A 20,036-nucleotide genomic window follows, 5' to 3' on the forward strand; every position below is an offset into this window, starting at 1 on the left:
TGGACCTTGGGGTCCTCCAGGCTGAACTGTGCCCCAGACATCATTGCAGACACCAGAGTCGATTGGTCACACTGTCCTTGTAAATAAGGTAAAACTGGACTCATTAACACACAGGGAGAATATGAGAACGCTGGAGTCACAAGCCAAAGCGTTACCGGAAGTTAAGAGGTGCCCTAGAAGATGCATGGGGCCTGCCCTGGTTTGTCTTCTGTCCTCCAGAACGTCAGTGATTTTATTGTTCGAATCCCCTTTGAAGCGGTTATGACAACAGCCCTAGGTAACTTTTGCAAGATGATTTTTGAGGCGAAAAAGAAAAGTGTTTTTCTTCAAAAATGGGATGCTTAACTGCTACATCAGTTTATGCTTGAGCGGCTATAAATTGATCACACCTGCCTTTAATTATATCGCATTTTTATTTCAGAAAATCACGTAAAATTCCAGGACCTAGCATATCCAGAAGCGGTTCTGATCTGTGTATATTAGATACTGGTCTGTGAGAGTCACTGATCAAGAAACAGTCCCTTCTGAGGAAAGAGACCTGAACTTCAGCTACCTTCTTCCTACCTATATCCAGGTGCTAATCAACCACACAGCGGTCAGAACAAGCCCAAGTCTCTTCTCCCTGCAGAGAGCCCAGACCCGGGGGGGGGGGGGGGGGTCCGAGCCTCATGCGCATGCCCGGTGGCGAAGGGCCAGCGATGGGAGCACTTTGGTCACTGTCCCCAGGCTGCTCATCCTCCACCGGGTTACCCCGGCCGCAGTTGGACTTCTAATTTTTCTGACTTGACCAAGTCTTTCCTGCTCGGCTCGGCGTGAGAGAGGCGGGCACACCCCGGAGGGCCCGGTCCGACGGCAGCCCGGTTAAAGGGCTTTAGGCGCGCGCTTGCCCAGGGAAGGCGGTGACCTTGCGGTCGCTGTCCGCTTGACCGGCTTTCCCGCCAGCCTTGCAGGACAGCCTGACCCGCCCCGGGGACACGAGCGCGGGCGTCTGCGGGTTCCTCCGCCCGGCACGTGCTCGCCCGGGGCGTCCGCTGCACTGCCCTGCACACTCCGGGCTGAGGCTCCTGCCTGCCGGGAGCGGAGGTGCGGGGATCTCTGCCCCCCCCACCCCACACCAACGACCTGGAGACTTTAGCCGGGCCTCCGCCCTCTAGGCGACAGCAGTCAAGCTGCTCGGCGCCGGTGCACAGATCCACGCCCCCCAGCGAGCTCAGAGCTTGCCGGTCGTGGGCAGGCGGCGAAGCTGGCCTCACTGAGCATGCTCGGCGGGGAGGGCGGGGCGCTCGGCCGCGCGTTCGGGAGGGCGCTGCTCGGGAGGACTCGGCGGCGCCTCGGCGCCCGCCCGCTCGCACGGCCGCACGCTCTCACCCTCGCTCGCTCGCTCGCAGCCGCGCCCGCCGCAGGCTGCGCCCGCCCCGCCCCACCCCGCCCCGCCCCGCCCCCCGCCGCTCGTCCCCGCCGCGGCCGCGCCGCCCGCAGCCGCAGCCGCTGCTCCTCCCCGGCGGCCGCCCCCCGCGGGTCCCTCCCTGGCTGCGGGAGACGCGGAGGTAGAGGGAGGACGCCGCCGCGCAGCCCGCCCGCCCGCCCGCGAACCCTTCGCCTCGCCCTGCCGCTCCTCGCTCTTGGGGAGGAACATGGGTAAGTCCTCCCCGCCGTCACAGCCTGACATTTTTTTTCTACCCCCTTTTTCCCCTTCAACGTGCTGCAGGCTGGTGGAGGATTTTCTCGTGCAAAGTTGCCGGCTGACCACCGGTCGGTCGTCGGGGTGCCGGGCGGCGGCCCTCCCCGGGGAGCACGGGCGCACGCGGGGAGCCGAGCCGACGGGGTCGCGCGCGGGGTGGGGTCGGCGGCCGGCACCCGCTCCTCCCCTCCTCCACGCCGGCTGCCGGTCTCCGGGCCGCGCGGGGCGTCCCCCGGGCTGGGAGGCCGCCGTGTCGCTGCGGCTGCAGGCTCGCTCCCACCGCCGGCCCGAGCACTTGGCGGAACTTCCTCCGCCATGGGCGCGTCCTCTCCCCAGCAGCCTGCCTGCAGCCGGCACCGGCGCGGGGCGAGCCGGCAAGTTGGTCGGGAGGGCGACTTCCAGCCGAGCGCGAGAGGGGACAGCCTCCCAGGCGGAGGTGGGGACGGACCATGGGCCACGCGAGGCTGGCGGGAGCCGCTAGCTGTTGAATTTTGTGTTGGGTGACAGCGGTGTGCACGGCTGGCTCCCGGTCTTGAGCGGTTTTCTTGATTTGCTTCTGGCTACAGTAGCAGTCACATTACGGAATTTACACGCTGGTTATTCTTTCCCGGCACCCCCTGCCTAAATCTGCATAATCTGATTCTAGTTCCATTGTATAGAGTTAATCCCCAAGAGATTGCATATTTCAGAGCAATCAATGTTTGATAAAACGGTATGTATTTGAGACTGAAATTGTCATCAGATACTGCTTAGCTGTGTAGACTTCCAAAACACCTGATAATTCTGTCCTGTAATTAAGAGCGAAAAGTTTCCTTTGATAGTAAGAACTCAGATCCTCTTCCCAGTACAGGTTCCCCAGTTTGCTTCCACTCTTGTCTGCCGTAATTTCCTCTGTTTCAAAGTGGCTTCCTTGGCGTCCCTCCACTGGGACTTTCTTTCCCCAGTCCTCTGTGCAAGTTATTTATGAGTGTGCTCCTTTCATCTGTCAGGAGCGTGCTCAGCGCTTGTTCAGGGGTAGGCCCCGGCAATTCTGAACCCTCAAGGAAGTGTCTGAATCTACACATGATGTGCTGTGGTCGGGTTTCCCGGAAGAGCTAATGCCTGGAGCTTTGAGTCAGACCTTTTGATGGTTCTGTAGGAAGAAGGCAGTTGGAGGTGGTGGTTTGAATGAAGAAGAAAAAAAAAACTATAACCCTGAATTTTATGTTCACTTGTTTTTCTTCTAATTGAATACTGCTGATACTTCAAGCTTTTTTTTTTTTTTTTTTTGGTAAAAACAGGATTATCCCATTTGTAGTCCCTTTCTCTAGGAATAGAATTTTTAATGAATGCTAATCCAGATTATTGATTAAAATCTGCATGTTCAAAGGATTTTAATTACAGGTACAGGTTTAGTGTAGAAAAAGTCTTTTTTTTTCCAAGTGAGATTTAGTTCAAACTCATTTTAACTAAGCCATCAAAATATCGAAGCAATGTTTTTTTTTAAGTGGGGGAAATATCCAAGGTCTGTTGTAAACTAGGGAATAAAAATACTCAAGACAGATTAAATTATCTAATCATCTTAACATCTTGAATGCTCTTGCTTGATTAAAATTAAAGACATGAGAAGAAGCCAAATAGAAACCCATCTTATTTTGAAGCTCCTTGGACCCCCCCCCCACCCAGCACTTGGGGTACCTTGTCAGGATTTATTTGGGCGCTTACGTCATCTCTAACGGGGTTATTTATATGTTTTGTACATTTACTCTTGAGTTCAAGAATTTTACACCTTAATTTTTGTATCTTTTCTAGCACTTTTCACATAGTAGGTGTTCAGTAAAATTTGGTCAAATTATTCTTAATACTGCCATTTACTTCCAGCTCTTGAACTTGAAAATGTAGGCCTTGAACAAATACATGGATTGGTAGACACACTGTATAGATGAAGCTGGAGCAGAAAAGTCTAGTTGTAAGGCCTTTCATTTAAAAAAAAAAAGTTGTGGTGTCTTGGGAGTATGGGTTTTGAAGTCAACCTTAGGTAAGCCGTTTCCTTCTGTATTGCTATTTCCAGTGGTTAAGATGTTTTTGTGTGGTCAGGCCGTATATGAAATAATAAAACATTGAAACCTTGGAAGATAATCTTTTTTATCTGAGTCAGTGAAGTTATAGCAACTCCTAAGATATACTAATTAATGGGAATTACTTTTTAACTCTTGTCTTTTAGAGAATAAGGTGTGTTTATTTTAAAGATTTTTTTGTGTGTGTGGTCCTGGGGTTGAACCAGGGCCTTGTGCGTGTTTGAGCCCCAGGTGGAACCCTTAAAGGATATTTTTATGACAATGATTTTTCTCCATAAGAAACAAAGGCAATTTTCTATGTAGCCATGCAGATCACAGCTATTACATTGTGTATATGTTATTATAACCCAGTATTGATTGACAATCAAGCTAATGGAGTGTACCGTGAGGAGGAGAACAGTGAGTAAGACAGCCACACTTAGGGGTTCTTAAAATCGTAGGAACTGTATGGCCCACAAATGATGGTAATGGAAGTAAATGTATTGAGTAGTGGGTAATGGCACACATCTTTAGTCCCACCGCATTGGAGGACAGGCTGAGAACAGCCAAGGTTCGTTAGTTACTCTCCTAAAAGGTAGAAACGAGACTGTTGACTAGGCAGAGGGGGATGACGTAGGTGAAAATAGGTAGGAAATTTTGAAAAAGTTTCTAGGGTATGATTAAAAAGCCCCATTTAGCGAGAGGAAAATTACAGAAGTGGTGGGTGACAGAAGCGAAAAAGTATTAGCAGTTACCGAGTAGTGGTAGATGTTAGAAGCCAAAGAGTTGGGACTGTTGCTGTCACTTGGCGATAATGGCAATTTCACAATAGTGTCTCACGCTTCTTTGACATTCCCTTTTCTTAGGCCTCTATGTCTTAGGATAGTGCATTTTTTTTTCTTTTGTAGTATCTGTCAATGGAAATTTTGGTGTAATGTTTGTTTTGGAGAGAGAAAAATCATTAAAATCAGTAATAGAAAGTCTGTTCTGATTATATAAAACTTTGATATTTGAAATTCAAGTTTGAAATATACCCCGTATCTCCGATGTCTTACAGTCATTCCTGTCTGTGTGGGATGGTTTTTTGGAGGCAGTTTCTCAGTAACAAAGCAAGTTTGTCAGCTTTGTCTAAAGGAATGGCCTACAAGGCTCTTTCTGAATTGGACTGAGATAGGGACTGTGCTCAAACTGCAGAGGGATAGAATTCTTCGGGTGCACGCCACTTATGCAGTATTGGTGCTTGAAGAATTCCTGGAATTAAGTCAAGGATAAAGATAGTGATGATGGGAATGGTTAAGTTGGCCTACTAGTTTTCACTAGCAATGTTTGCAAGTTCCAGAGTTCTTTCGTGATTGGTTTTTCCGTTTTCTCAGAATGGCTTTAGATATCTCTTTAGATTCTCTATCTATCTATCTATCTATCTATCTATCTATCTATCTATCTATCTATCTATCCACATACAACTTTGTATATACCAGATCATTGGACATCAGTGTATGATAGTTAATTGAAACTCATTTGAGTTCAACATATAACTGGGATTTATTTTTAGTGATTATTGATTTCCTAACGTGATTATATTGTATATTCACCACATAGAAGTAGTAATTTCAACATGAATAGTAGTAAAAAAGTAATGATTTGCATGATATAAATACCTACTTTAATGTCGCATCTAAGTGCCTATTGATTAATTTTCAATGATGATTTTAATAAATTTTATAAAAATTAGTGAACATGCCTCATGGGTCAGAACAGGAGTCTTCAGAATACCGTAAGGTAGTAATCACCAGTGTCTGATTCAGTTATCATGCTGCGCCTTATATAATTTCAAAACCTCTTCAACAGTTAAATAATTGGGTGACACTCCATATTTTATTAATTCAAAGAAATAATTTATCTAAGAGGATAAAACCTTCTAAAATCTTGATTTTAAAGTAGTAGTTTTCAAATTTTAGCTTGCATAAGAATTGTTAGGTGAGCTTGTTAAAAAAAATGACTGGGGCAGGCAGCCCATGCTTTGGATCCAGTAGGTTTGCAGTCTCAGGTGATGCTGTATTGGGAATAGCACCGGGCAGCTCACGCTTCTGCTCCAGTAGGCTTGCACTGCTGAGACAGTCTCAGGTGATCTGCTTTGGGAATAGCGCCGGGCAGCCCATGCTTCTGATCCAGTAGGTTTGCACTGCTGAGACAGTCTCAGGTGATCTGCTTTGGGAATAGCGCCGGGCAGCCCATGCTTCTGATCCAGTAGGTTTGCACTGCTGAGACAGTCTCAGGTGATCTGCTTTGGGAATAGCGCCGGGCAGCCCACGCTTCTGATCCAGTAGGTTTGCACTGCTGAGACAGTCTCAGGTGATGCTGTATTGGGAATAGCACCGGGCAGCCCACGCTTCTGATCCAGTAGGTTTGCGCTGTTGAGACAGTCTCAGGTGATGCTGTATTGGGAATAGCACCGGGCAGCCCACGCTTCTGATCCAGTAGGTTTGCGCTGTTGAGACAGTCTCAGGTGGTTCTGTATTGGGAATAGCACCGCCACATAGGAGAGGCTGGCAGACTTTTTCTGTAAAAGGCCATATGGTAAGTATTTTAGACTTGCAGGCCAGGAGGCAAAGAGAAGAGTGCTAACTGAAAAGAGAAATACATGGTGAAAGAAAGATAAACATCTGCAGCCTTTAGTGGGATTGAAAACCCAGCAGCATTGATTGAACACAGCTTGTACAGTACAAAGTGTGAGGATTGAATTGTTTTTAAGTATTACATCACACTTAATTACGGTTCTAACTTATCGTCCTATCAGACTTGCTCGTAGATCTTCACCCATTAATGCAGATCTTGAAAGCAGTTTTATGATTTTTGTTTTAAGGTTTTTGTTTTTGTTTTTTTTTTTGCATAGATATTGCCAGTTACGTACAGTTTCTTTCTTGTTTCTTATGTGTCGAGGACTAATCACAGGGTCCTGTGCTCTACATATGTTCTTAATGCACATATTTCTTGTATGTGAGGCATTTTGAGGCTTCTTCCCTGTTCTCTTGATATGTCCCAATTTGCATTCAGATTAACTGCTTCCAATTGAAAACTCAGTGGGAGCTCGTGGTGAGCTTGGGAAAAGCTGCAGCTGTAGTTTGAGCTTGGAAAATCTACCTGTTAAGTTTTGTGAATATGTGGAGAGAGGTCTTCGAGGTCTTGGTTAAAGGCTGGCAACACAGGAACTGCACTGAAGAGATCAGTTGCTACTTCTGATTTAAGAAGTATCCAGATGGCTTTACTGTAATGTAAATTTCTCATTATCAGTTTTACATTGACTTCGAGATGAGATGCATTAAGAAACATCACATCTGAAAGGAAATTAATTTTCAAAGACACGGGTTTGGGCTAGTTATCTTCCTTCCTTCCTTTGTTCCATTCTTCCTCCCATCCATCCATCCATCCATCCATCCATCCATCCATCCATCCATTCTGTCGTTGCTATTTGTAGTGAGCGTTTCTTTTTGTTCAGATCATCTTCTGTGTCTGATTTTTTTTTTAAATTAAATGCCAGTTCGCTAGACTTTCTTACGGTAATGCAAGTTGAGAGTTTTCAGTTTCTTCTTTGATAGAGATGGACAGAATCGACAGTGGGTTTGTTAAATCTGTGGGTGCAAATTAAGTTCCCTGCTTGTGGTACGGTCAAGTGATTCACTGGATCAACTGCTTTTCTCCCCAAAAACCTGTTAGTGAAGAACAGTCAGCTTCAAAGAGTGTATGTTTTAAAGCATAGCTTGTAAGTTAACTAAAGTAGCCTCTTTATGTTCCTCGTGTATCTTTACCAGCTAGTTGTAACACATCTTACTAGACTCCGCTTCAGGTTATACAGGATTAGCATATTCTAAGCTTTGAAAATACTCTTTCATATCATTGTTCTATGTAAAAGCTTTATTGCATTAAATTCTTAAGTAATTGGGGATTGACTTTTTGGGAAAACAAAACAAAACAAGCAAACAAACAGAAATCAACTGATAACAGGTAACTTACCATGAGCCAGGAAAAATTCCCTCAAAATCTTTTGGTTTAGTTTTCAGTTGCACTTTGCTATTATTCCAGTTGGCTGTGATAGCATTGCAAGCTCTTGCTCCCATGCCCTGCTTTTTAGGATGCTGGTGATCAAGCTCAGGTCTTGAGTTTTGCAAATGAAACACATTGCCAGCTGAACTTGTTCCTGTTGCATTGACTTATCTAATCACCCCAGATTGATATCCAGGAGAGGCCAAAGGTCAACTTGGTCAGACCAGTGAGTTTGTAGGGCTTGCAGATTGAGGGCTTACAGTAGCATGCATGGTTCCTTCCCTGTCCCCCAACAGCTGCATCACTGCCAAGTCCACCCTATCATGATGGCTGCAACACAACATGGAAGCGGCATCATAGGGACCTGCTTTCAGTTAAACCTCTATCCTTTTTACTCCTGGCGTCTGAATCTCAGGTGACTTCTGACTCCCTAGGGAGTCCCAACAGCACTAATACCATCACTGGTACCATAGACCTGGCTAGCACTGTGTTGTTCTGTTCTAGTTGCCATAGCTACCAGGGGCAAAGCCCAGGATGGAATCCTGTTATACCTAGGGAAAAAACTGCCATAAAGCACCTCCCCAGACCCTAAAAGGTTGTTTATTCTTCCATAAGTATCTTGAGATTTGGCTGCTGCAGTCAATATAATTAACTCACCGTGGGTAAGTAATTTTTTTTTTGCCTCAGTAAGAAATGTGCCACTTGGAAACTAACTTGATTTGCATCCTAATTTTCATGAAGAAATTATGCTGTGACAAGATATTTGGTTATCATCATCTCTTCGATTATTGCTATCCTGTGCATTGGGGATGTGATGGATATTTAGTCTGGTGATATTGATGTATACTATATTTTTCTAGTATAGCTACAGTGTTAGTGTATAATTATGATTTGCTATCCATGCAATGACATGATAATCTGCATAATACCAAATTTCTTAAAAGCTTAATATTAGAAGGTAAGATGGTCCTCAAGCTACAGTGTGCTCATATTGACAGATAACTCTGTTTTAAGTAGAAAATATAGTAAGTTAATACTTCTAGTCTAACTTACCTACAGAATACTATGGTAATCCGGTAAACTATAAACTATCTCTTATTTAGCTTTAGGTCCATGGTACTGAGAATTAGTATTGTACTAATGTTCACTGGCATGGGAACAAATCAAAATTCACTGTGTGGTTTATTCTCCAATGTGTATTTCTTTTACCTGATCCTAATGTTAAAGCATAGAAATTGAAGCCTATCTATAAACTTATTGATTTGACATGATGGTCAAAATGAAATGGTGACTTCTTTTTGTTGTTTTTGTTTTTGTTCTTTTGAGACAGGGTTTCTCTGTAGCTTTGGAGCCTGTCCTGGAACTAGCTTTTGTATACCAGGCTGGCCTTAACTCAGAGATCCACCTGCCTCTCCTTCCCCAGTGCTGGGATTAAAGGTGTGCGCCACCACCACCTGGCGAAATGTTGACTTCTTAAGTAGTCTGCAAATGTGGCTTCCCTGGACCTGCATTCCTACATGACAACTGATTAGTATTGAGAGGAGAAGCCTTCACTAAGGCTGTGTGGCGAAAGGCTGATATCATAGATTCATTTAAGGAATCAAATTGATGTTAAACTCTATGAAGTTTTCATCATATTTTGTATTCTGCAAAGTTGACTTATGAAGTTACATGAATTCATAGTATGTGGGGTTTCTATTACTGCTAAATTACAAAAGATTTGATTGCATTAAAATGGGGTATGGTTGAACTTCATTTTGAAAATTAATAAATTTAAAATTAAGAAGCTACGAAAATTAAGTCATACAACTAGCCAATAGCATAGCTGTGATATATAGTTAATGAGCTATAATTGAGCTGAATTTTCAATTGACCAGAATAATTCAGAGGAAGAAAAGATTTATTCTTGACTTTTTCATAAGCTGTAATATAGAGGTTTGAAGAGAAGACTCAGTTTTAAGTATACTTCCTGCTCTTAGAGAAGACACAGTGTGGTTTCCAGCACTCACACAGTGGTTCATGACCATCAGTAACCAGTTATAGGGGATCCAGTGACTTCTTCTCTGTGAACCAGGCATGCACATGGCACATCCATGTCCATCGTGTGTACCATGGACATGGTACATATGTTCATCCAGGCAACACATCATACACATAAAATAAGTCTTAAACAAAATAAAATTAAAAATGACATCTGTAGTATAACCTTTGACAAGTTACTTGAATTCTTTATATACTTATTTTATCTGTGCCTTAAAAATACTGTCACTATTGAATAAGAAACAAAGAATAGATTAGAACTGAAAATGGAAAGTAATGGAGCTTGTTTCAGAGCAACTGTGACACATTGTAACACACGCTAACACATTGTAACATTGTAGCCCACAGTAACACATCGTAACACATTATGACAAATTGTAACAAATCATAACATTGTAACACACTGTAACAAATTGTAACATTGTAACACAGGGCTCTCCAAGCTGAAGCGCCTGATGAGAGCTTCACTATCTCGTGCAGCCGTACCCTTCCTTTATTTTTGGTCTTTGAGCATTAATTTTATTTCCTAGGGAAAATAATGGGATCATCAGAGTGTAATAGAGCTATTAGATTGTTTCTGAGGAGTTTTATTTTATTATGTTTTACAAAGACTTCCCTAACATTTATGAGTTAACATAAAATTGTTACCTACAGGAGAACTACAGAACGATAATGCGATTAGGTGACTCACTGTTATTTTTAAGTTACGGGAAAAGACTTACACAGATTGTTTAAAATAATCTCAAATAACTAATAAGTTCTCTTTACTTGTGCTGGGATTTCTTAATAGAACAAACAAGCCAATGGGATTCATTGTACGTCCACACACCTTGGCTTTGAAAGCTGTGAGAAATGCATACTGTCTTACGTGTTGTGAAACAAGAACTTTGTCAGGTTGGAGAAAACTATTTGCTGGACGTCTTGGAAAATATTCTTATTTGAAGAGTCACTAAGTGGTTGGTACTGATTATTGCAAGCAAAGCCGAAAGTTGAAAGTTGATGAGCGTAGCTTCATAGAAATGCGGATGCCAACTGACCCTCATAAAATTGGAAGATAGGTTTGGTTTAAAATATAATGAGAACAAATAAAAATTTTATGTGAACTGATAAATTTCCTTTTAACTGCAGAAATTCAGTGTTGGGGAAGATTATGATGTTAAGCTACATGAGAGTTCACAGCTGTCCACTGAGCTGTGCTTCTGGCTTTGACATGGTTTGTACAAGCACAGTCCGTCAAATGAGAAGAAGACAGCATTACCAGTGTAGGTGCCAACAGAAGGTGACAGAGCAAGGAGTACACACAGTTATTCTCCACTTCTGCACAAGCTTGTCCTCTAATTGTAGACAAAGAGTAATGGAAAGCAATGAATAATAGAGAAAGATAAAGCCATAGTGTGGAATCCTCAGAGAAAACACAGACTCCGAGAACTGAAATAGTGGCAGCACCCAGTGCACATTCTCTGGCACACACATATGTCTATTCTGTGTAAGGATCTAGACTGTTTTCCTAGAATTTACTTCCTTTATGAGCTGAGCACCTATAAAAGCTGAGTCTCTCGTAGGCATCCCTTTTGATACTATGGCAGAGACTGTCCCCAACCATTTTACTTTGTTTTGTTTTTAATTACAAATTTAGACATGTGGACAGTTGTTACCTAGTACAACTGGTTAATTTGGTTGGAAATTTTCATTATTGAGGAGCTTCTGTCTACATAAAGAAGCTTATGGAAAGTCCTTGTTTTTGCACAGTTCTGGTCTGCTCAGAGTGAGTTTCATTCATCTCTATGAAGTGCTAACTGCCTGGGCAGAAGAAGGCCAGAGCTCTGATTCATTCCAGCGTTGGTCCATACTCTGGCCATGTTGTCCCGCTTCTGCATTCAACTTGGTTCACAATACTTTCTTCACAGGAAAGTTTGCAGTTATTTCATAAGATGTATGAATGTGAGCCTCCGTTTCCAAAACCAAAAATATAATCACATTTGGAAAACTTGATCTTGTATGTTTATTGTGCTTACATAACCATGCAGTGAACATTGTTATTATAACAGATTATATTTTTGAAAGATGGCCATAATAATTTCCTGCCTCACATAATTGTCTATAACTTGCTACCCCATTTGAGAGTTAGTATCTCTTTCTCCTGTAGATTCTTAATATGCCGGTGACTTGTTTTTGATCTGTTGAATACAGAACTCAGCAGGAGTGTTACACTGTGTGACTTTTTTGTCCCAGTCATAAAAGTTACTGTTGCTTGTTTGTTGGAACACTGCTCTGTCTGTGTGCCCAAGGCTGCCAGGGTAGTGGGCAGTGAATGAGGCCTTGTGGAGAAGTGTTAGTGTCGGGGGTTAGGCAGGTAGTCCTAGTGCTCGAGCCCTTCCTGGCCAGATTCAGACCTGTAAGCACATGAACCTTTGCATGGTTGAGATGGTGTTTCAGATCCAGCCATGGGGGCGCTTCAGAGTCACCCCGCGTCATCTCTAAGACTCAGCACAGAAAGTCTGAGCTTTGTAAGGAAAATAAGCAATCTGCAGTGTGTGCGTGCACATTCCTATCTCAAAGAGTCTGTGTAGGTAACATAATGGCTCTTGTTCATACCAGTAAGTTTGTTGTGTTTATTGAATGGTGATAATTGGAACATTTCCTCAGTAAGAAACAGATTGATACTAAAATTCATCATAGAAGTAAACAAATGTTTCCTGTGTTTTTCTGTGAATAACTTGATAGGGAATTTTGCCGGGAAGTCCTGGTAACTGTATGACAGAGTATTATTTTATTCAGTAGTAATCGCCATCTTCCAAAATAATGATAGGTAGGTAGCTAGGGTGTAACTGGAGGTTTCTCTTCTGCGCCCCAGTTTCTGAATACCCACTATGAGGCTTAATATTATTTGCAAACTGTTTGGCCTATTAGCTCAGACTTATTATTAACTAGTTCTTACAACTTAAATTAATCCATTTCTGTTAATCTATATAGTGTCATATGGGCATGGTATTACCTCACATCTTGCTTCTCTAGTGGCTGCTGGCGTCTCTCTGATGCCACCTTCTTTTTTCCTGTATCTTTTCTTGGATTTCCAGCCTGGCTTTATTTTTCCTGGCTATTGGCCAAATCAGCTTCTTTGTTAACCAATGGTAATAAAACATATTCACAGCATACAGAAAGGCATCCCATGTCACAAGCGGTTAACAATAGTCATTTTTAGCATTTGGTTGCTTCAGAAGAAGGTGTGTATGTGTACTGTGTACATGGGCACAGAGTGCTTCTGGAAGGATACATGAGAAGTACTAATGCAAGCTGCTTCTCGGAGTAAACTGGGATATGTAAAGGAATGCTCTTTGAAGTAAATATAAAAAAAAAGATTTCTGTATTATGAAAATGGGGAGAGCTATGTTGTGTTCATCTTTGTGTCTTTAGCATTGAGTGTGATGTTTAGTGACTGGGCCTCTAGTTCATAGTGGAAGAAATAGAAAGTTGATGTTATCTTAATTTTTGATCGCCTTATGCATAACATGTTTAGTTTTTCCTCACATAGCTCCTCAATTCTCAAGAAGCTATTTATAGATCTGTATTTGTCCATGTCCAATCGGAAGATGAACCACAGAGAGAGAGAGAGAGAGAGAGAGAGAGAGAGAGAGAGAGAGAGAGAGAGAGAGAAAGAGAGAGAGATACTGTTGTGGGATTTCAATACTTTTAGCCAATGACTTTGGGGGTTTACAAATCCTAGGGTGTGGTCTTGTCTGCAGAAGTGACAACTTGTAAGTTTAGGGAGAGGGGCTCACCTTCTCTTGCTCCTGTGTCCTCTTGGTTGGTTGGAGTGGAGCAGGCAACTTGCTCTTCACCTCAGGACAGAACGACTGGACAAAGGCAGCTGGATCAGCAGCAGCGTCTAAACCATTCTGTATCAGTGAGTGTTTACCCCTATTTTATACCTAAATAAGTTCTTGAGAACCCTTAACAGACTCTCAACAGATTCTCAAGACATCTCACTACAAGATATTGTAGCAGGAAACATGAAATCTAAATTTGAAGACATAGCTTATTGTTCAGAGCATTTTTAAAATATTTTACTTCATGTTTGCTTGTATGTTTGTGTGCCTGGTGCCAGGTCAAGGGTGTCAGATCTCCTGGAACTGGAGCTACAGATGGTTGTTAGCCACCATGTGGATACTGGGAGTTGAACCAGAGTCCACTGGAAGAGCAGCCAGTGCTCTAACCGCTAAGCTATCTCTCTAGCCCCTGCCCAGAGCCTATTAGTGCTTGCTCTTTAAGTCCCTGTCTCAGTTGGTGGTGTGATTAAGAGCCTGGTACTATTTACACATGGAAGAGTGCACTGTGGAAGAACCCTAAACCTAAGACGCCAAAGGCTTATGTACGGTGCCTGCCAATAAATATATACACGCATCTTTATCCATTCTATAAATCTTCCCTTGCAAAGAAGGAAGCATCTCTGTATATTGCCTTAAAGACGAGTTAGAAACAGAGCTCCACAAGGAAGAGTCTGGTATGCAGTCGTAGAGTATCTCCAGAGAGGGAACCCTACCTTTTTTCCCTCCAGTAATTACCATGGTTCAGAAATGCCAAGAATAGAGGACATTATCCAGACAGTAAATTTTTTAGGTAGGGTGTGTGTGTGTAGTGCATACTTGTGTATATGCTTATGGAGATCAGTGGACAACTTCTGGTAGTACCCTGAAAACCGTTGTCCACCTCCATTGGACAGGGTTTCCCGTTGGTCTGGAGTTCATCAATTAGGTCAGACTGGCTAGCCAGAGATGCTGAGATCCTGCTGGCTCTAGAGCTACAAACTGCCGAACATTTTCACTTCGATTCTGAGGACTGAACTCGCGCTCTCACGTTATGAGATAAAGAACTGTGCCAGCTGAGCTACTTTCTTTCTCAGTTCAGCACACAGTAAATTCAATAGAATATTAATGATAAATTATTGAGCAGTGGTAGACTAGGGAACTCTAAAGCCAAGAAAGCCAAGAAAAGGTATCCAAGGGAGGAGAAAGCAGATTTTTTTTGAAATACCTAAGTTTCATTGTTCTGACCTTTCTCCCTGGTCGTGAGGTCAGATCCAGAGCCCCGCATATACTAAACTTGTATATGCTAGCACTAAGCTACAGCCCCTGGTGGCAGCCTTCTGAGTAGCAGTTCACTTGAGTTCACAGGCCAAGGCTGATCTGTGGTCACCTGGCCTGAAAACACAACTCTGAAGGAAAGGAGGCTGGCAGTGCTGGGCTGAGTGCATAGAGAATTGCAGCAGAAGGTGAGGAACTGGGAGGCAGTGCTAGAACCTGGAGCTAGAGAAGCATTCTGCAGGAAGCCAAAGTTCTTCTGTCTGTGAGACAGGGTCTCCAGCATCTGTGTGTAAGGGAGTGCAGAGGCAGTGCCGAAAACCCTGGCCTCACCTGAGGGTTAGGTGGACTGTCGAGGACTCTACTGTGCGGAACTGCATGAGTTCCAGGAGAAGCAGGGGATGCCTGGGAAAGCCATCACTTCCAGGCATTTGACACTGGGAAAAAATTTCTCTAACATCTGCCTCCCTCCCTCCCTCCCTCCCTCCCTCCCTCCCTCCCTCTCTTCCTCCCTCCCTCCCTCTCTTCCTCCCTCCCTCTCTGTCTTCCTCCCTCCCTTCCTCCTTCCTTCCCTCCCTCCCTCTTTCCTCCCTTCCTTCCTTCTGACAGAGAGTCTCATTGAACTCTTGAGTCCCTGATTGAGCTGACCTGACTGGCCAGAGAGCTCCAAGGATCTGCTCCTACATCTGTCCCCATCCTCAACACGTACAGAAGCACCCTCAGGTTCCCGTGCTCCTATCTATGGCTTGAGCCCTCTCCTCAGTCCTATCTCTCTCTAGCTTGGTGTTTGTAGGTCAGGCTGAAGGTGAACTTGCATATGAAGAGCAAATAGGTTAGTTAATATGTGATGTAATCATTTGTTCAGAATTTATTCATTTGTTTTAAGCATGTGATGTATTCGTGTTTTTAACCAGTCATACGTTCTGTTTTCTTTGTCAGAATCTGTTGTATGGTTTTCCTCTGCTGTCAGACAGACATATCCTAGAATCTGGGGCAGAACTTAGAGGTAGGATATCACTTACACTTGAACCTTAAGTACCAGGAATCAACAATGCATCATAAGCAGGCACTTGAGTTGATGCTGAAGAGTTGATGCTCGCAGCCTCAGTATTAAGTCTAAACCTGTGTACTAACTTCAGGAGCCAAGTGGAGTGTGAGAGTTAAGAAAAAAAAAATAAGATGGAACCTTAGATGGGAAACACAGGCTAATAAACTGCTGAGACATTGTTCTGGGAGAATCTTAGAGAGTGCTGGTATCGTGAGGTCTTAGGTGGTCTCGCAGGTATCATAGGCAGAAGAAACTGTAGCAGGGCAGAGAGGTTTCAAGTGGATATTTTATTTTTGTGTTTATGCAACTCAGAAGTGAGGTTTGTAAGTACAAGCACATTCCTACAATTTCATGTCTTCCAGAACTTTGTCTCTGTGTAGAGGTTATTTCAGTAATTCACAGCAATCTGGTAATGGCAGGTTTTTTACCAGCATTGTTCCAGTATGGTTCTTGGCTTTCTTTTAAAGAGTTTAACATGCTGTCAACCTTTATTAACTTATCTACATTGATTTTTCTCTATTGTCTTCTATAACATCCTGGTTATTGACCACTATTTGACATGGAACTCTAGTAATTCTTTTCATTTAGGTGCCTGTGGAGAAAACATCACCCCAAATATTTTACTTGTTCAGTTCTTAAAGAATTAAGCTTGGGTCTTACTGAGACTTGTTCTGTGACTAAATACAAAGATAATGATTAATTTGTCATTTCTTTCATGTTGTATGCTAAAACCATATTTGACAGTGTAGAACAGGAAACAGTTGTTGAGCTCGTGGTGGATGTGAAATAGAACTGAGCTGTTCCCTGCTCTTAAGCACTAAGGTTTAGTATTGAAATCACGAAGACTGGCTGACTCTCAGCTTAAACATGACTCTAGTAAGACAGCAGGATTTTTCTTCACTACTTCAGAATGGATGAGGCCTGGGCTGTGTAGCTCAGTGTTGGAACGTTTACTTAGGGTAGATTGAACTCAAAGCCTTCAGCCACAACCTGAAAGAAGGTAGCAGGGAGGGCAGAGAGGGGAAGGGGTCTTTGCTCAGAATGTTTTTTATAAGAAAGAAGATTGCTCAAAAAGTTTTGTACCGGCTTTCTGAAATAGCAAGAGAAGCAACCCCGCAGTGATTGGAGTCATTACTTTTGTCATAATAAAAATATTTCTTAGTCAAGGCAATTTACGTCATAATTTGTAACAATATGTAAGTACAGGAAATGGAAAAATTAATGTTGTCAGGCTCTATTACATTTTCACTCAGGAGAGTAATGTGAAAATGTTTAAATTTCCCGTCCAATAAAGAATCCACCAATAGAGCTTTATGTACACAAAAGTATAAAACTAAGGAAATGAAAAAAAAAACCCACAAAATTGGAATTGTATGAATTTTTGCAAAAATAATTTTCTGAATCAGTTTACTAACTTAGGAAGTTACCTAAGTTTCTAATTCAGTCCTGTTTTAGAAGTTGACTAAATTCACGTGGTCTTGTTTTGTATGAAGTCAGCTTTGAGTGCAGTGGAAGAGGCAGGTGATGGGTGAGGTACATTTACAGCTCGTCTGTGGGATGAGGAGCTCCTCCCTGTGGGGAAAGAACAGACTCAGTAGTCACCTTTCTCCTCGCTGTCTTCAGATAACTGGCAGAGAGCAGCATAAGGAATGAAGGTTGACTTTCCAGCCCATCACTGCAGGAAAGTCAGGGTGGCAGGGACTGGAGGCAGCTGGTCACGTTGTACCTGAAGTTTAGAAGGCAGAGTGGAATGAAGGCAAATGTTCAGCTCACCCCATCCTCCCCCACCACTGCCACTGCCCTACCCACCCCTGCCATGACCCCCACCCCCTCTACCCAATCCCTACCAGCACTCACCCCCACCCCATCCAATTCCCATTCCTGCCACCTTCTTGTATTATTTTTTGAGACAGGGTCTCTCTCCATAGCCCTGGCTGGCCTGGAACTCCAACTCACAGCCTTTCTTTCATTTGGTCCTAGACCCCTAGACCCCTAGACCCCAGCCCATGGGACAGTGCTGCTCACGTTCATGATAGTCTTCTCTCTAAAGTTAGACATTTCTGAAAATGTACTCTAGGCACATCCTTGTGTTCAAATGATTTAAACTCCTGTCAGGTTGACGATCAAGATTAATCTTGATCAAGTGGATAAGTGTTGAGTAGATGCAGGGTTTCGGTGTTACTGCCACTGGTAGGCCATATTGGGAACAAGCTCGTGCATGTGAATAGGTATACTATATGCTAGGGCTATACATGCACCAATAAAAGAGTGTACAGTTTATGAAGTTTAGAGTTTGCATTAAATAAAATAGCTTATTTTTTCTTCACACATAGCATTCCTACTTCTTAAATGCTATTTGAATGTCCTCCAAGTAATGCAATATGCACTTTGCATGGTAATTTTTGTCCAGATTCATCTTTTCCACATCATGTATTTGTGCTTATGAGGCATATTTAATATTTATTTATATTTCTGTTAGACCATGCTTCTGTGGGACAGTGTCATAAGAACTAATTGAAAGAAAATGGCTCCCTATATATTACCTTCCTTAATATTCAAGGTTTTTCTTTGACTCAGTAATAATTCTGAAAGTAATAATAAATTAATACCTTTTAGCTATTGTTTCTGAGTTCTTAGTTGTATGTGTGTGTGGGGGGGGTGGTGTGTTTAAACTACCTGACATTTTGACAAATATCTGTAGTAGCAATTAGAAATGATTTTTCTACTAACTTTTTTGGCTTGCTAGGAAGTAAGCTCTTGCTTTGTTTGTTCACTTACCTCTTCCATCCTGAGACTCGTGAAAGGTGGCAGTGGTGTTAGGAACATGTGCTGGCTGGTTTTCCGTCCACTTGACACAAGCTAGAGTCATCAGAGAGGAGGGAGCCTCAATTGAGACAATGACACCAAGAGATCAAGCCTGGGGCAGTTTTTTAGTTAGTGATTAAAGGGGAGGTCCCATCCTGTTAGGACTGGTGTCATCTCTGGGCCGGTGGTCCTGGGTTCTATAAGAAAGCAGGCTGAACAAGCCATTTGGGAGCAAGTCAGTAAGCTGCCCTCCTCAGCGGCCTCTGCATCAGCTCCCGCCCCCAGGTTTCTGCCCTGCTTGAGTTTCTGCTCTGACTTCCTTGATGATGAACAGTGATGTAAAAGTGAAAGCGTTAGGAAAGTTGGGAATCACTGATTCAGAGGCAGCTGAAGCTATGCTACATTTCAGCATTTTAAATAAATTCAGGTCAATACTTAAAGAAATGTTACTGTGAATCCATTTCTAAGACAGTGTTAAAATGTCTCACATCTTGATTTAAGTAATTATTATGTGAACACATTTATCAAAACTCACCTAATAGTAATTTAAAATCTGTACATTCGAGTACATGTGAATTATCTCTCAATTTTAAAAGCATATATTGGAAAATAAAAATGATTAGGCTGACGACTTTTTTCCTATTGGCCTCAGGCTTCCTAATGGAGCATCATCTATCACAGTGACACCTCCGGCCCTCTCTGCCTCACTGGGCAGCCACCTCCGTCCCCTTCATTCCCTGTACAGGAATAACTGATGAGATTAATATACTGAGAGGAGCCAGGGACAGTGGGTGCTGTGCAGTTGTAGGCCCAGCTAACTGGAGGCTAAGACCAGAGGGTCATGTGAGCCCAGGCATTCAAGACTCGGTAATACAGTCAGAGTCCAGTCCAGTAGCTAGTTAGCTAGCTAGAGTGGATGTGGACACTTCTGCCTCCTTTGTGGTCTTGTTTGTTTCTTTGTTTTGTTTTTCAAGACAGGGTTTCTCTGTTTAACAGCCCTAGCTGTCCAAGAACTCTGTAGACCAGGCTGACCTAGAACTCACAGAGATCCGCCTGCCTCTGTCTGGGATTGCTGGGACTAAAGATGTGAGCTGCTACCACCTGGCTTATCCCTTTTGTGGCCTTAATCTTTTGGAAAAGGTAACAATTTTACTTCTCCAAACCTTTGGTTGCCCACATTTGACAAATACAGAAAATATAAAATTCAGCAGCGCGGTTCCTGACAGTTCCATGTGACAGCAGGAGTCAGTAAATTTTATCAGTTTAAAATTCTGTGTGAACCCATGTCATATGTCTTTAGCGGTTCT

General features: G+C 43.1%; 1 protein-coding gene across 4 annotated transcripts in view; it reads left to right on the top strand.

Annotated features, from left to right (window-relative positions):
• The first annotated feature begins 1,279 nt into the window (after positions 1-1,279).
• Positions 1,280-20,036, top strand: part of Rap1gds1 (Rap1 GTPase-GDP dissociation stimulator 1) — a 112,497-nt gene continuing 93,740 nt past the window's right edge. For 3 of the 4 annotated variants that reach the window (XM_075981235.1, XM_075981236.1, XM_075981237.1), the window contains exon 1: positions 1,504-1,638. In XM_075981235.1, coding sequence (XP_075837350.1) covers positions 1,635-1,638 — 4 coding nt within the window. In that variant the 5' untranslated portion in view covers positions 1,504-1,634. Of the gene's footprint in view, positions 1,639-20,036 lie in introns of all 4 variants that reach the window. The other variant, XM_075981238.1, reaches the window with a different exon arrangement.

This window comes from Microtus pennsylvanicus, chromosome 7 (assembly GCF_037038515.1).
Source record: "Microtus pennsylvanicus isolate mMicPen1 chromosome 7, mMicPen1.hap1, whole genome shotgun sequence".
NCBI classification, from domain to species: Eukaryota; Metazoa; Chordata; class Mammalia; order Rodentia; family Cricetidae; genus Microtus; species Microtus pennsylvanicus.